Source organism: Taeniopygia guttata, chromosome 16 (genome assembly GCF_048771995.1).
Source record: "Taeniopygia guttata chromosome 16, bTaeGut7.mat, whole genome shotgun sequence".
NCBI classification, from domain to species: Eukaryota; Metazoa; Chordata; class Aves; order Passeriformes; family Estrildidae; genus Taeniopygia; species Taeniopygia guttata.
The window spans coordinates 718,825-736,455 of NC_133041.1; the positions used below are offsets into that span (position 1 = coordinate 718,825).

The 17,631-nt window shown below is 46.2% G+C and overlaps 1 protein-coding gene and 1 pseudogene across 1 annotated transcript in view; one reads left to right on the forward strand and one right to left on the reverse strand.

The window, feature by feature from the left end:
- LOC140685172 (uncharacterized) overlaps nt 1-17,631 on the forward strand; it is a 655,070-nt pseudogene that overhangs the window by 374,778 nt on the left and 262,661 nt on the right.
- LOC140685207 (tonsoku-like protein) overlaps nt 1-17,631 on the reverse strand; it is an 81,947-nt gene that overhangs the window by 63,046 nt on the left and 1,270 nt on the right. The window contains exons 2-3 of the mRNA XM_072936478.1: nt 14,363-14,505; nt 10,988-11,270 (exon numbers count right to left, since the gene is read on the reverse strand). Of these exons, the coding sequence (XP_072792579.1) occupies nt 10,988-11,270; nt 14,363-14,505 (426 nt within the window). The remainder of the gene's footprint in view (nt 1-10,987; nt 11,271-14,362; nt 14,506-17,631) is intronic.

Here is a 17,631-nt window from a genome sequence, read left to right on the forward strand (position 1 = left end):
AATTATTTCCTCTTATTTAAAATTCATCTCAAGAGCAAAGAAATGCCATAAGAAAATTGCCCAAGATTTTCTCTCCTGTACATATGCAAATATCCATACACTCATTTTTCTCCGTTTACTTGACATTTACTTTGTTCACATCCATGATATGGCCCTTCCTTCTCTGTTGGAGAGTGGGGACATGAAGCCCAACAAGTTAACAATTTATGTTCCTAATCTGTAGTTCTTGCATCTTTTTCCATTTATGACCAGTGTTTATATTTACATGGGAAGGAAATGGCCTGTAAAGCTCAGCAGAGTAGTAATAATCCTATATACTTCAAAACAATTGTTTTGGCTATTCTCTTCCTTTTGGACAAACAGAGGGAACACAAGCTCTGGGTGTGAGTCTCCTTTTGTAGAGTTTGGGTCTTCACTGCCAAACAATCATGGCCCTAGCTGAGAACCATCCAGAAAAGTCTTGGGAAATAAAAATTCTCAACTTTAGAAGGCAGCCTTAGACCCATAAGTGTTAAGAGTGCCCCAGCTTACTATTCTCTCCCCCAACACCAGCTTTCACTCCAGAGAGTTATTCAGTGCAAGTCTTGAAGGCAGCAAACAGGATACCAAAGTGTTGTGGGTCCAGGAAGTAAAAAGGAAATGCTGCCCCAAATCTATCTCATGTAATTTTGCACACTCATAAGCACCACACACCCCCCACAAATCCCTTCAAGTGGCTCATGATCCTCAAAACACTCTTGTTAGGAGAGGCAGACGTTCCAATACTTGATGAATTGGTATCTAAAACTCCAATTCTAACACCTACAAAGGTGTTTAGAACAAAATTTGAATTTCTATTTTAAGATAAGTGCAAATTTATGACACAGTAAAAGGCAGCAGTAGTGTCTTCAGAAGCAGTACATGTGGATTAGTATCCAGGATTTAAATGAGATTGCATGCTTATGCAACTTGAAGCAACTACAAAACTGTGATGGAAGCACAGCCTACATAGATAATGTGGCTTTGCCCTTCCCCTAGCTGCATCTTGTGTAAAAATTATCTGATGGCAGTGACAGTGGCAGTGGCTGTGTCCCTTACTAGACAGGTGCTGAGGGAAGGGGAGCACCTTTGTTTGCATGCAGACATGCACACACCCATCCAACCCAACACACCCTCAGCACTGGGCAGCACTGTCCCTCCAAAGCAGCACATTCATGCAGGGCTTCAAAAGGAGGAGAAAATTCCCACCATGCTTCCCTGTCCCCTTTTTCACTGTCTTTCACAGCACATGCAGGCAGAAGTCCCTGGTTAAAAGTATACTTTTTAGTATAGGTGTAAAAGTCCTTCCAAGAATTGTGATTTTTGGCTCACAGTTTAAAAGAAAATGGAGAGCAACTGAAGGGAAATAGGAGGTATATTGTGGATTGAAGCTGCATCAGACACATTTCACTACAGGAGCCTGGAGGCTATGCCAAAGCACCGGCAATGGAACTGAGAATTTTTTAGCGTGAGCTGTAGCAAAATACTCTTAAAAAAAAAAAAAAAAAAAAAAAGACCTGAAAGTGAATAGGTAGAGAACTGATGTAAAAATCTGATTCACTAAGGGCACAGGCTCAGAAGCAGCACTTTGGTTTATATTCCTGCTCCCAAAGAGCAGGGAGCATACCAACACAATGCTCGTAACTGAGCCCATAAAAAGGAATCCAGGAACTGTATGTTGTTAAGGAATTGCTTTAGCAAAACGGAGGAACTGACCAAAAGGCTTCCAGCTGTCAATGTGCCTTTTTCACTTGCAGGTTGGTCTCTCCAATGCCAGCAGATGAAAGGACATTCAGCTCCTGCTCTGAGCAGCATTTTCATTTCCTCTGGGTCTTGGGGAGCTCCTGCGATTGACCAGCGCCCTGTGCAGCCATGCCTCCTCATCTTTTGGCACCTCAGACACCCACAGGTCAGTGGATTATGGAATATTCTTTGAGACAAGTTGCTGGTTTTCTATCATACAGCAGCCATTTTTCTAGATGGTGGAGAGTGCAGCATTCCTTACCTCCCCTTTAGGGTCTGTGAAATGGGACTCAAAGAGTGATACTGTAGGCAAGGAGTAAAATGTATAGCATCTACGGCAGCCATCCCATAGTATTTTGCATCAGCACTTTACCAAAATTCCCTGGTATCTTTAGCATGATAGAGCAATAAACCCAGTGGTGTTTCAGAGACTTTAGGACTTTTGCCCCAGCAAAGTAGACCTCCACTGTGTCAGTTTTGCACAGCCTGGTTCTTAGTATTGGGAAGGGCTACAGAGGTGCGATTCTCCCATTTGGTAACATTTTTTTTTTTCTGAAATTATGTCAGAGTTACTTGAAATACAGTTGTACATTACCAAAAAACATGCCATCACTCCTTTTATTTTTCCTTTGGTATAGGAAAGGAAATACACTAACATTTCACAAAGAAGTCACTGGCTCTGAGCAGTGTCTCCCACCTTATTACAAAAGCCAGTATTTGCTAATCAGTGTTTGTTAACTCAAAGACAGATAAATGGTCAATTGGGAATTAACTTTTTCTGATAGAAGAAGCTAGTGCCAAACCAAAGGCTTTTGAGTTTCCTTATCATTAGAATCAGGGCTACCTCAGTTGCTATTTTGCTTGCAACCTTTATCACTATACTAGGCAGATCAAGATAGCCTGAACTCTGCAGAACTTAAAATCCAAGCCCAAATTCAAATATCACAGCTTCTGCCTGTCTCTGTTTCTTGTGAGTTTGAAGTCATCAACGTTTGAGATAATTTTCATGGCAGAGCCAAAATGAAGCCTCAGAGCTGGCCTTTGCAGGAAAGCAGAACAGATCTGGCTGGAGCCAGCACAGACTGGCAGAAGCGCTAAGGAGAGCCTGTCAAAGCTCACAGTGTGTGCTGGGGCAGATAAAGCAAACCCACTTGCATGAAAATGTGGGGAGGGAGGAAGACATAAGAAAAGGATTAAAAACTAAGCAGAAGTATATTTATACACATAAGAATAATGCTGGTGTGTGCAATGCGCATATGAAAGCTAAAAATTCTGTATTTAATCATTTTGTTAAAAGCTTTGGGGAGGTCAATTCAGGTCACAGAGCAGAGATATTGTGAGCACATAATGGAGAAGAAAAGCTCATAGGAAAGGGAAATGAGAAAGTCAAGTGAAAAGAGGGCATTTAACTTTTTGGGGAGGAATTCTTAAAAGAGATGGATAAGATAAGAGAACTAACGCAACCTGACTTCTTCATTTCTTATTAATGAGGAGCAAAAAGCATAATGAGGATATATGAGAGATTACAACAAACATATTGCAGAGGCACCTAGGAGAGAGAGAAAATCCCTGAATCACTTGCCAAGTAGATAAGGAAGCTTTGATATAAAAATAGCAATGACTATCAGCTACAGATTCTTAGTACCTTTGTTCCTTTACCAAAGAAAAGCCCATCAAGTGAGAGCTGCTATTTCCAGTTTCATGTCTGATAACAGATCTACCTCAAAACGAGACCTCAGGCACTGGGGCACAGCTCACTGTACAGGATTTTTCCAGTACTCCCAGACTTAATTTTAATACCCTACACTTTAACAGCTGCAGAATAAAATAAAAGCCTATCCAACTGTAAGTAAAAAATAAAAAAAAAAAAGGGGCAAAAAAACCCCCACAAAAACAACAAACTCAGGTCAAAAACTCTGCTTTTGACAATGTCCTTCAGCAATGGTCACATGCCAAAAGGAGTAATCCTGTGCTGGGGTGGCACTGCTTGGCAGAAGCAGAGGGCAGAGCAGGACTGCTCTGACAGCCTGGGACACCCAGAGCTTCATCCCAGCTCCCGGAGAAGCCCAGCAAAGAGCAAGAGAGAAACTGCTGGCAGAAAAGAGAGAAGCCTTGGAGGAATTTGCAGTAGCAGCAGACTGTCCCAGGGCACTCATCTGACCTCCAGCTTTGGATCTATTTAGCTGTGCCAGCCTGTCCCCTGCAGGAATCCATGGCTGACCAAGGGGAGGTGGCACAGGTGCCCCAGCAGCCCTGTGGTGTCTCTGACCTCTCTGGCAGCCCCCACTGCAGAACTGAATTGTCCTCACGGTGCTGTCACGGCAAAATGCGCGGGAATCGTGTGTGGAACTGCTCCTGCAGCCACGGTGCCCTGGCAGAGTCAGCGAGGAGCTTCTGCTGGGCCCCACACAGCGCTGGGCCCTGGGATCCCAGGAACACGGGATGGCCCTGCCTTGGCCACTGTCAGAGCCTGCCCGGGAATGGAACAGCACGGGCAGGGATTGGCTCTGTGCTCATGGCAGCATTCCCAGTCAAACCAGTCACACCAGTTCAAACCAGATCAAACCAGTACAAACCAGTTCAAACCAGTCCAGACCAGTCCAAACCAGTTCAAACCAGTTCAAACCAGTTCAAACCAGTTCAAACCAGTCCAGACCGGTTCAAACCAGTCCAAACCAGTCCAAACAAGTTCAAACTAGTCCAGACCGGTTCAAACCAGTTCAGACCAGTCCAAACCGGTCCAAACCAGTTCAAACCAGTTCAGACAAGCCCAAACCAGTTCAAACCAGTTCTAACCAGTCCAGACCAGTCCAAACCAGTCCAGACCGGGTCAAACCAGTTCAAACCAGTCCAAACCGGTTCAAACCATTTCAAACCAGTTCAAACCAGTTCAAACCAGTTCAAACCAGTCCAAACCAGTTCAAACCAGTTCAAACCAGTCCAAACCGGTTCAAACCAGTTCAAACCAGTTCAAACAAGTCCAAACCAGTCCAAACCAGTCCAAACCGGTTCAAACCAGTTCAAACCAGTTCAAACAAGTCCAAACCAGTCCAGACCGGTTCAAACCAGTTCAAACCAGTTCAAACCAGTTCAAACCAGTCCAGACCAGTCCAGACCAGTCCAGACCAGTCCAAACCAGTTCAAACCAGTTCAAACCAGTCCAGACCAGTCCAGACCAGTCCAAACCAGTTCAAACCAGTTCAAACCGGTTCAAACCAGTTCAAACCAGTTCAAACAAGTCCAAACCAGTCCAAACCGGTTCAAACCAGTTCAAACAAGTCCAAACCAGTCCAGACCGGTTCAAACCAGTTCAAACCAGTCCAAACCAGTTCAAACAAGTCCAAACCAGTTCAAACCAGTTCAAACCAGTCAAACCAGTTCAAACCAGTTCAAACCAGTCCAGACCAGTCCAAACCAGTTCAAACCAGTCCAAACCGGTTCAAACCAGTCCAAACCGGTTCAAGCCAGTTCAAACCAGTCCAGACCGGTTCAAACCAGTCCAAACCAGTTCAAACCAGTTCAAACCAGTTCAAACCAGTCCAGACCGGTTCAAACCAGTTCAGACCAGTCCAGACCAGTTCAAACCAGTTCAAACCAGTCAAACCAGTTCAAACCAGTCCAAACCAGTTCAAACCAGTCCAAACCAGTCCAAACCAGTCCAAACCAGTTCAAACCAGTTCAAACCAGTTCAAACCAGTCCAGACCAGTCCAAACCAGTTCAAACCAGTCCAAACCGGTTCAAACCAGGCCAAACCAGTCCAAACCGGTTCAAACCAGTCCAAACCAGTTCAAACCAGTTCAAACCAGTTCAAACCAGTTCAAACCAGTCCAGACCAGTCCAAACCAGTTCAAACCAGTCCAAATCGGTTCAAACCAGTCCAAACCGGTTCAAACCAGTTCAGACCAGTCCAGACCAGTTTAAACCAGTTCAAACCAGTCAAACCAGTTCAAACCAGTCCAAACCAGTCCAGACCGGTTCAAACCAGTCCAAACCAGTTCAAACCAGTTCAAACCAGTTCAAACCAGTCCAGACCGGTTCAAACCAGTTCAAACCAGTCCAAACCAGTCCAAACCAGTCCAGACCAGTCCAGACCGGTTCAAACCAGTTAAAACCAGTCCAGACCAGTTCAAACCGGTTCAAACCAGTTCAAACAAGTCCAGACCGGTTCAAACCAGTTCAAACCAGTCCAGACCAGTTCAAACCACTCCAAACCAGTCCAAACCAGTCCAAACCAGTCCAAACCAATTCAAACCAGTTCAAACCAGCCCAGACCGGTTCAAACCAGTCCAAACCAGTTCAAACCAGTCCAAACCGGTTCAAACCAGTCCAAACCAGTTCAAACCAGTTCAAACCAGTTCAAACCACTCCAAACCGGTTCAAACCAGTCCAAACCAGTCCAAACCAGTCCAGACCGGTTCAAACCAGTACAACCAGTCCAAACCAGTTCAAACCAGTTCAAACCAGTTCAAACCACTCCAAACCGGTTCAAACCAGTCCAAACCAGTCCAAACCAGTCCAAACCAGTTCAAACCAGTCCAAACCAGTCCAAACCAGTTCAAACCAGTCCAGACCGGTTCAAACAAGTTCAAACCAGTCCAAACCAGTTCAAACCAGTCCAGACCAGTTCAAACCAGTTCAAACCGGTTCAAACCAGTCCAGACCGGTTCAAACCAGTTCAGACCAGTCCAAACTAGTCCAAACCAGTCCAAACCAGTCCAAACCAGTCCAGACCGGTTCAAACCAGTTCAGACCAGTTGGGGAATTTGGGGATTTGGGATTTTGGGAATTTCGGGATTTGGGAATTTGGACATTTGGGGATTTGGGATCAGGAATTTTGGGATTTGGGAATTTTGTATTTTGGGAATGGGATTTTGAGATTCGGGAATTTTTGGGGAATTTGGGGTTTGGGGGATTTGGGATCAAGAATTTTGGGATTTGGGACTTTGGGAATTTTGCGATCTGGGATCAGGAATTTTGGGAATTTGGGGATTGGGGGTTTTGGGAATTTGAGGATTTGGGGATTTAGCATCGGGAATTTTGGGGATTTTGGAATTTAGGATCTGGAATTTGGGGTTTATGATCAGGAGTTTGGCCTGGGCATTTGGGGTCAAGAATTTGGGGATATGGGATCGGGAATTTGGGATGGGAATTTTTGGATTTTGGATCAGGAATTTGGGATTTAGGATCAGGAATGTTGGGGATTTGGGGATTTGGGATTTTGGTGGTTTGGGATCGGGAATTTGGGGATTTAGGAGCGGGAGTTTTGGGATTTTGGTGATTTAGGATCAGAATTTTGAGGATTTGGAATAGGAATTTTGGGATTTTGGGAATTTTGGGACGGGAAATTTGGGATTTTGGGGTTCCCACCTCCAGGGGCTCCAAGGCCCGGGAATGTGGGAATGGGGATGGATTTGGGATCAGGAATTTCGGGATTTTGGGAATTTTGGGGCGGGAATTTTGGGATTTAGGATCGGGAATTTTGGGATTTTGAGGATTTGGGGATTTAGGATCGGGAATTTGGGGTTTAGAATCAGGAATTTGGGGATTTAGGATTGGGAATTTGGAGATTTGGGATTTTGGTGGTTTATGATTGGAAATTTCGGGATTTAGGAGCGGGAATTTTGGGATTTTGGTGATTTAGGATCAGAATTTTGAGGATTTAGAATGGGAATTTTGGGATTTTGGGAATTTAGGATCAGAATTTTGGGGGTTTGGGATTGATTTTTGGGAATTTTGGGATGGAATTTCGGGATTTTGGGGTTCCCACCTCCAGGGGCTCCCCGTTCCTGAGCTCCAGCTCCCTCTGGAAGTGCTCCAGGGCCCGGGAATGCGGGAACAGGGATGGATTTGGGATTGGGAATTTGTGGATTTTGGGAATTTGGGGATTTGGGATCAGGAATTTTGGGAATTTGGGGTCAGGAATTTGGGATTTAGAATCGTGAATTTTGGGAATTTGGGGATTTGGGAGCGGGAATTTAGGATTTTGGGGATTTAGCATCAGAATTTTGGGGATTTAGAATGGGAATTTCGGGATTTTGGGAATTTTGGGATGGGAAATTTGGGAATTTGGGGTTCCCACCTCCAGGGGCTCCAAGGCCCGGGAATGAGGGAATGGGGATGGATTTGGGATCACGATTTTGAGATTTTGGGAATTTGGGATGGAATTTGGGGAATTTTGGGTCAGTAATTTGGGGATTTAGAATCGGGAATTTTGAGTTTAGGACCAGGAATTTTGGGAATTTGGGGATTTAGGATCAGGAATTTGGGGATTTAGGAGCAGGAAGTTTGGGGTTTTGGTGATTTAGGATCAGAATTTTGAGGATTTGGAATGGGAATTTTGGGATTTTGGGAATTTTGGGGTGGGAAATTTGGGAATTTGGGGTTCCGACCTCCAAGGGCTCCAAGGCCCGGGAATGTGGGAACGGGATGGATTTGGGATCACGATTTTGGGATTTTGGGAATTTGGGATCGGGAATTTTGGGATTTGGGAATTTTGGGAATTTTGGATCAGGAATTTGGGGATTTAGGGTCGAGAATTTTGGGGATTTGGGGATTTGGGATTTTGGATGCGATTTTGGTTGGTATTTTGGGATCAGGAGTTTGGGGAATTAATGATCCGGAATTTCGGGATTTTGGGATTTTGGGATGGAATTTTGGGAATTTGGAATGGGAAATTTGGGATTTCGGGTTTGGGGTTTGGGATGAGGATTTTGGGGATTTGGGATCGGGAATTTTGGGATTTAGGATCAGGAATTTGGGATTTGGGTTCAGGAGTTTCGGGATTTGGGATGGGAATTTGGGGATTTGCGGATTTGGGATCAGAATTTTGGGAATGTTGGGATTTGGGATGGGCAATGCCGGGAGGAGGCGGCTCCGCATCTGCAGCAGCTCCCGGGAGGGCACCTGCCCTGGAAAAGAGGGAATTCCGGGAATTGGGATCGGAATTCTGGGATTTGGGGTCAAAATTTGGGGATTTGGGGTCAAAATTTGGGGATTTGGGAGCGAAATTTGAGGATTTGAGGTCAAAATTCCCAGATTTGGGAGCGAAATTTTGGGTTTTTTGATCCGAATTCATGGATTTGGGATTGGAGATTTGGGAATTTGGGATCTGGAATTTTGGGAATTTTGGGAATTTGGGATGAGAATTCTGGGATTTGGGACCAAAATTCCCAGATTTGGGAGCAAAATTTGGATATATAGGATATGGAATTTTGGGAATTTTGGGATTTGGGAGCAAAATTTGTGGATTTGCGGTTGAAAATTCCTGGATTTGGGATTGAAATTCCCAGATTTGGGAGCGAAATTTTGGGGGTTTTCGATCAGAATTCCGGGATTTGGGATCGAAGTTCTGGGATTTAGGATCTGGAATTTTGGGATAGGAATTCTGGGATTTGGGAGCAGAATTCCCGGATTTGGGAGCAGAATTCCTGGATTTGGGAGCAAAATTCCCGAATTTGGGATTGAAAAATCTGTGATTTGGGATTGGGGATTTGAGATCGAAATTCTGGGAATTGGGATATGGAATTTTGGGATTTGGGATGGGAATTCTGGGATTTGGGAACGAAATTTCAGGATATGGGAGCGAAATTTGAGGATTTGGGGTCAAAATTTGGGGATTTGGGAGCGAAATTTTGGGGGGTTTTGATCAGAATTCCAGGGCTTGCAATCCAAATTCCAAAATCAGGAAAATTGGGAATTCCGGGATTTGGGATTGAAAGTCCCGGATTTGGGGTCAAAATTTCGGGATTTGGGATCAGAATTCCCGAATTTGGGGTTGAAAATTCTGTGATTTGGGATTGGGGATTTGAGATCAAAATTCCGGGATTTGGGATCTGGAATTTGGGGATTTGGGAGCAGAATTTGGGAATTTGGGATCAGAATTCCTGGATTTGGGATCAGAATTCCCGGATTTCAGATCAGAATTCTGGGATTTGGGATCGAAATTCTGGGATTTGGGAATTTTGGGATTGGGGAATTTGGTCTCCGCATCCACAGCAGTTCCCGGGACGGCACCTGGCCTGGAAAATCGGGAATTACAGCGGGAAAAAAGGAATTCCAGGATTTAGGACCAAAAAATCCCAAAATTTTCCCCAGAATTCCCAAAAATCCCCTGTATTGGCACCTTCCAGCTGGGTCTCCACGATGTCCAGGCTGCTCTGGAACGCCACCGAAAAAAACCCAAAAAATTCCCAAAAAACTTCCCAAAATTCCCAAAAATTCCCTAAAACCTCCCAAAAAATTTCCTAAAACTCCTAAAATCCCCCAAAAATTCCCAAAACCTCTGCAAAAATCCCCCAAACTCCCAAAAAGTGCCCTAAAAAATCCAAAAATCCCAAAAAATTTTAAAAAATCCCCACATTTTCCCAAAACCCCCTAAAAAATCAAAAATATTCCCTAAAAATCCCTAAGAAATAATTTTTAAAAAGCCAAAAAAATCCCCCGAAACTCCCTCAAAACCCCCCAAAAACTCCTAAAGGATTCCCAAAATTCCCAAGTTTTCCCAAAAATTCCCAAAAATCCCTGAAAAATTCCCAAAAATCCCAAAAAATTCCCAAAAATCCCCGAAAAAATCCCAAAATTCCCCTGGATCGGCACCTTCCAGCTGCGTCTCCACCATGTCCGGGCTGCTCTGGAACGCCACCAAAAAAAACCCAAAAATTCCCAAAAAACTTCCCGAAAACACCCAGAAACTTCCCAGAATTCCCAAAAATCCCAAAAATTCCCCTCAATGGGCACCTTCCAGCTGTGTCTCCACGATGTCCAGGCTGCTCTGGAACGCCACCCAAAATAACCCCAAAAATTCCCAAAAACTTCCCAAAATTCTCAAAAATTCCTGAAAAATCCCCGAAAAAATCCCAAAAAAATTCCCAAAATTCCAGAAGCGTCTGAACACTCAAAAAACACTCGGAAAAATTGGAAAAAATCAGAAAAAAAATCGAAAAAATCACCAAAAAATCACAAAAAATTGCCAAAAAAACCCCAAAAATTCCCGAAAAAATTCCCAAAAATTCCTGAAAATTCTCGGATTTCCTGACCTGTCCCATGGCGGCCTCGGCCTCTGCCAGGAGCCGCTGGGGCCGGAGGCTCCGCAGGAAATCCGGGAATTCCCTCCCAAAATACCAAAATTCTGGGAAAATCCCAAGAAAATCCAAAAAAATCCCCAAAAAATTCCTGAAAAATTCCCAAAATTTTCCCCAAAATTCCCAAATTCCCCTGGCTCGGCACCTTCCAGCTGCGTCTCCACGATGTCCAGGCTGTTCTGGAACGCCGCCAGTGCCCGGCGCAGCGCCCAATCCCCCGAAATTCCCGAATTTCCTGAGGGTCCCTCGGCTCCCTCGGGGCTTTCCGGGAATTCCGGGAATTCCGGGAATTCGGGGAATTCCGGGATTGGGGATGCGGGCGGTGCCTCGGCCATGAGCAGGAAGGTGCGGCCGATGGTGGCCCACGCGCGCTGCTGCTCCACCGCCGAGCCCAGACGGAGAGCGCCCTGCAGGTGCTGCTGCTGGTGCTGCGAAATGGGGAGAAAAACCAGGAATTTGGTAAAAATGGGGAACATGGGGAAAATTGGGGGGAAATGGGGAAAAAACAGGAGAAAATTGGGAGAAATTTGGAAAAAATTCGAAGAAAATTGAGAAAAATTGGGAGGAAATAGAGACAAAATTGGGAGAGAATTTGGGGGAATTGGGGAAAATTTGGGGGAAATTGTGAAAAAAATGGGAGAAATCAGGACAAAATTGGGAAAAATGGGAGAAATTGGGGGAAAATTGGGGGAAATTGGGAAAAATTTGGAGAGAATTGGGGAAAAATGGAGAAATATTGAGTCCCGAACCGAGTGTGGCACAAAAAATGGGGGAAAAAAGGGGAAATTGGGAAAATCGGTTCGCCCTCAAATCCAGGGCCTCAGGGAACCTCTCCAACATTCCCAAAATTCCCAAAAATTCCCAAAATTCCCATTTTTCTCACCTGCAGAGCCTCAGGGAAGCGCTGCAGCTCAGCCGGGTGCTCCCGATTTTCCCATTTTCCTGATTTCCTCCTTCCAAAACTTCTCCAAATCCCTCTAAAATCCCTCCAACATTCCAAAAATTCCCAAAAACTTCTCCCAACATTCCCAAAAATTCCCAAAATTCCCGTTTTTCTCACCTGCAGAGCCTCAGGGAATTGCTGCAGCTCGACCGGGCGCTCCCGATTTTCCCATTTTCCCAATTTCCTCCTTCCAAAACTCCTCCAAACCTCCCCAAATCCCTCAAAATCCCCTTCAACATTCCCAAAATTCCAAAAAACTTCTTCCAACATTCCCAAAATGTCCAAAAATTCCCAAAATTCCCGTTTTTCTCACCTGCAGAGCCTCAGGGAAGTGCTGCAGCTCAAGACTGGGTGCGCCAAATTTTCCTGTTTTTCCGATTTTCCTTCACCAAATCCCCTCCAAACCCCCTCTAACATTCCCAAAATTCGCAAAACTCCCCAAAATTCCCAAAAATCTCTCTGAATATTCCCAAAAATTCCCAAAATTCCCATTTTCCTAACCTGCAGGGCCTCGGGGAAGCGCTGCACCTCAGGACTGGGTGCGCCAAATTTTCCCATTTTTCCCATTTTCCTTCATCAAATCCCCTCCAAACCGCCTCTAACATTCCCAAAATTCGCAAGAAATTCCAAAAATTCCAAAAAATCTCTCTCAATATTCCCAAAATTCCCAAAAATTCCCAAAAATCCCGTTTTTTCTCACCTGCAGGGCCTCGGGGAAGCGCTGCACCTCAGGACTGGGTGCGCCAAATTTTTCCCATTTTCCTTCACCAAATCTCCTCAAAACCTCCCCAAATCTTTCCAAACCCCCTTCAACATTCCCCAAATTCCCAAAAACTTCTCCCAACATTCCAAAAATTCCCAAAAATTCCCAAAATTCCCGTTTTTCTCACCTGCAGAGACTCAGAGAAGCGCTGCACCTCAGGACTGGGTGCGCCAAATTTTCCCATTTTTCAGATTTTCCTTCACCAAATCCCCTCCAAACCCCCTCTAACCTTCCCAAAACTTCCCAAAACTCCCAAAAATTCCCAAAAATCTCTCTGAATATTCCCAAAACTTCCCAAAATTCCCATTTTTCTCACCTGCAGAGCCTCGGGGAAGCACTGCAGCTCCGGACTGGGTGCGCCAAATTTTCCCATTTTTCCCATTTTCCTTCACCAAATCCCCTCCAAACCGCCTTTAACATTCCCAAAACTTCCCAAAATTCCCAAAAATCTCTCCCAACAGTCCCAAAATTTCCAAAAATTCCCGGAATTCCCGTTTTTCTCACCTGCAGAGCCTCAGGGAAGCGCTGCAGCTCGACCGGGCGCTCCCGATTTTCCCATTTTCCCAATTTCCTCCTTCCAAATTCCCTCCAAATCTCCTCAAATCTCTCCAAAATCCCTCTAACATTCCCAAAACTCCCCAAAATTCCCAAAAATCTCTCTGAAGATTCCCAAAACTTCCCAAAATTCCCGTTTTTTCTCACCTGCAGGGCCTCAGGGAAGCGCTGGAGCTCAGCCGGGCGCTCCCGTTTTTCCCATTTTCTCCTTTCCAAACCCATCCCAAACCCCTCCAAACCCCCTCTAACATTCCAAAAATTCCCAAAACTCCCAAAAATTCCCAAAAATCTCTCTCAACATTCTCAAAAATTCCCAAAAATTCTCAAAATTCCCATTTTTCTCACCTGCAGGGCCTCAGGGAATTGCTGCAGCTCGACCGGGCGCTCCCGATTTTCCCATTTTCCCGATTTTCTCCTTCCAAAACTTCTCCAAATCCCTCTGAAATCCCTCTAACATTCCCAACATTCCCAGAAACTTCTCCCAACATTCCCAAAATTCCCAAAAATTCCCTAAATTCCCGTTTTTCTCACCTGCAGGGCCTCAGTGAAGCGCTGCAGCTCAGGACTGGGTGCGCCAAATTTTCCCATTTTTCCGATTTTTGTTCACCAAACCCCTCCAAACCCCCTCTAACATTCCCAAAACTCCCAAAAATTCCCAAAAACTTCTCCCAACATTCCCAAAATTTCCAAAAATTCCCAAAATTCCCATTTTTCTCACCTGCAGGGCCTCAAGGAAGCGCTGCAGCTCAGCCGGGCGCTCCCGATTTTCCCATTTTCCCAATTTCCACCTTCCAAAACTTCTGCAAATCCCTCTGAAACCCCTCTAACATTCCTAAAACTCCCCAAAATTCCCAAAAATCTCTTTAAATAGTCCCAAAATTTCCAAAAATTCCCAAAATTCCCATTTTTTCTCACCTGCAGGGCCTCGGGAAAACGCTGCAGCTCAGGACTGGGTGCACCAAATTTTCCCATTTTTCCCATTTTCCTTCACCAAATCCCCTCCAAACCCCTCCAAACCCCCTTCAACATTCCCAAAATTCCCAAAAACTTCTCTCAACATTCCCAAAATTCCCAAAAATTCCCAAAATTCCCATTTTTCTCACCTGCAGAGCCTCGGGGAAGCGCTGCAGCTCAGGAGCGGGTGCGCCAAATTTTCCCATTTTTCCCATTTTCCTTCACCAAATCCCCTCCAAACCCCCTGTAACATTCCCAAACCCCCCAGAATTCCCGGAAATTCCCGGAATTCCGGTTTTCCTGACCTGCAGGGCCTCGGGGAAGCGCTGCAGCTCGGCCAGGCGCTCTCCCACCTTGCGGTGTGCCACGGCAGTGCCGAGGGCGTCGCCGGCGCCGCGCAGCAGCCGCAGCTCCTGACGGTGCTGCTCCAGCGCCTCCGGGAACCGGCCTGCAATTCCGGAGGGGGGTGGGATCAGCACGGAATTCCCGACCCTCAGCATGGAATTCCCAACCCTCAGCACGGAATTCCCAACCCTCAGCGCGGAATTCCCAACCCTCAGCACAGAATTCCCAACCCTGAGCCCGGAATTCCCAACCCTGATCCCAAATTTCCAGCCCTGATTGGAGAAATCCCAGCCCTGATCCCGAAATTCCAGCCCTGAGCCCAAAATTCCAACCCTGATCCTGAAAATCCAAGCCCTGAGCCCAGAATTCCAGAGGGATTGAATGGCCTGATCCCAGAATTCCCAACCCTGAGCCTGGAATTCCCAGTCCTGATCCCAAAATTCCAGCCCTGATCCCAAAATTCCAGCTCTGATCCCAAAATTCCAGCCTTGATTGGAGAAATCCCAGCACTGATACCAAAATTCCAGCCCTGATCCCAAAATTCCAACCCTGATCCCGAAATTCCAGCCCTGATCCTGAAATCCCAGCCCTGAGCCCGGAATTCCCAACCCTGATCCCGGAATTCCCAACCCTGATTGGAGAAATCCCAGTCCTGATACCAAAGTTCTAACCCTGAGCTCGGAATTCCAAACCCTGATCCCGAAATTCCAGACCTGATCCCGGAATTGTGGCCCTAATCCTGAAATTCCAGCCCTGAGCCCAAAATTCCAAACCCTGATCCCAGAATTCAGAACCCTGAGCCTGGAATTCCCAACCCTGAGCCCGGAATTCCCAACCCTGAGCCCAGAATTCCCAGCCCTGAGCCCGGAATTCCCAGCCCTGATCCCAAAATTCAGAACCCTGATCCTGGAATTCTGAACCCTGATCCTGAAATTCCAGCCCTGATCCCGGAATTCCCAACCCTGAGCCCAAAAATCCTGAACCCTGATCCCAAAATTCCAGCCTTGATCCCAAAAGTCCAGAGGGGTTTGCCCTCCCTGTTCCCAAATTCCAAACCCTGATCCCGAAATTCAGAAACCTGATCCCAAAATTCCAACCCCAATCCTGAAATTCCAAGCCCTGAGCCCAGAATTCCAGAGGGATTGAATGGCCTGAGCCCAGAATTCCCAACCCTTATCCCAAAATTCCAGCCCTGATTGCAGAAATCCCAGTCCTGATACCAAAATTCCAGCCCCGATCTCAGAATTCCAAACCCTGAGCCCGGAATTCCCAACCCTGAGGCCGGAATTCCAAACCGCGATCCCAAAATTCCAACCCTGATCCCAAAATTCCAACGCTGATACCAAAATTCCAGCCCTGATCCCAGAATTCCCAACCCTGAGCCCAGAATTCCCAACCCTGATCCCGGAATTCCAACCCTGAGCCTGGAATTCCCAGCCCTGATCCCAGAATTCTAGCCCTGATCCTGAAATTCCAACCCTGAGCCCCGAATTCCCGACCCTCAGCCAGGAATTCCCAACCCTCAGCCCAGAATTCCCAAACACTGATCCCAAAATTCCAACCCTGATCCTGAAATTTCCAACCCCGAGTCCAGAATTCCCAACCCTCAGCCCGGAATTCCAACCCTCAGCACAGAATTCCCAACTCTGAGCCCAGAATTCCAAACCCTGATTGGAGAAATCCCAGCCCTGAGCCCGGAATTCCCAACCTTGAGCCTGAAATTCCAACCCTGATCCCAGAATTCCAGCCTTGATCCCAGAATTCAGAACCTTCATCCCAAAATTCCAGACCCTGAGCCCGGAATTCCCAACCCTGAGCCTGGAATTCCTGAGCCTGATCCCAAAATTCCAGCCCTGATCCCAAAATTCCAGCCCTGATTGGAGAAATCCCAGTCCTGATACCAAAATTCCAGCCCTGATCCCGAATTCCCAACCCTGAGCCCAAAATTCCCAACCCTGATCCTGAAATTCAGAACCCTGATCCCAGAATTCCCAACCCTGATCCAGGAATTCCCAACCCTGATCATGGAATTCCAAACCCTGAGCCCAAAATTCCAGCCCAGATCCCAGTTCCCCATTCCCAGTTTCCCATTCCCCATTCCCAGTTTCCCATTCCCAGTTTCCCATTCCCATTCCCAGTTGGAATTCCCGGATTCCCGGCTGGAATTCCCGGTTTTTATTCCCAAATTCCGTCTCTCTCACCGTGCTCGGCTAGGATCTCCTCAGTTCCATTCCCAGTTCATTCCCAGTTTCCCAGTTTCCCATTCCCAGTTGGAATTCCCGCATTCCCGCCTGGAATTCCCGGTTTTTATTCCCAAATTTTGGCTCTCTCATTGCACTCAGCCAGGATCTCTCCAGTTCATTCCCAGTTTCCCATTCCCAATTTCCCATTCCCATTCCCATTCCCAGTTTCCCATTACCATTCCCAGTTCCCCATTCCCAGTTTCCCATTCCCATTCCCAGTTGGAATTCCCGGATTCCCGGCTGGAATTCCCAGTTTTTATTCCCAAATTTCCAGCTCCCCTCTCACCGTGCTCCGCCAGGATCTCTCCAGTTCATTCCCATTCCCATTCCCATTCCCAGTTCCCCATTCCCATTCCCAGTTTCCCATTCCCATTCCCAGTTTCCCATTCCCAGTTTCCCATTCCCAGTTCCCCATTCCCATTCCCAGTTGGAATTCCCAATTCCCGGCTGGAATTCCCGGTTTTTATTCCCAAATTCCGCCTCTCTCACCGTGGTCTGCCAGGATCTCTCCAGTTCATTCCCATTCCCATTCCCATTCCCAGTTCCCCATTCCCATTCCCAGTTTCCCAGCCGCATTCCCAGTTGGAATTCCCGAATTCCCAGCTGGAATTCCCGGTTTTTATTCCCGAATTTCGGCTCTCACCGTGCTCCGCCAGGATCTCCCCAGTTCATTCCCATTCCCATTCCCAGTTTCCCATTCCCAGTTTCCCATTCCCAGTTTCCCATTCCCATTCTGAATGAGTTATTTACTACATGACCCTTGAACACAGTGATGCATTTTATATTGCACTTATCCTAAAATGTCTCTGCATCTCTTCTACACACAAGAGCCAGAATCCACATGACTGTGCTAACATACATATCTTATACCCAGCTTAGAATGTTATACTTGTTTTACATCAGTGGATCAGCTCACCATATTTTATTGCATTCCCATTATACTTTTCTACAGCTAGGGTCCTCACTGGGCTCCAGTTATGTTCAGT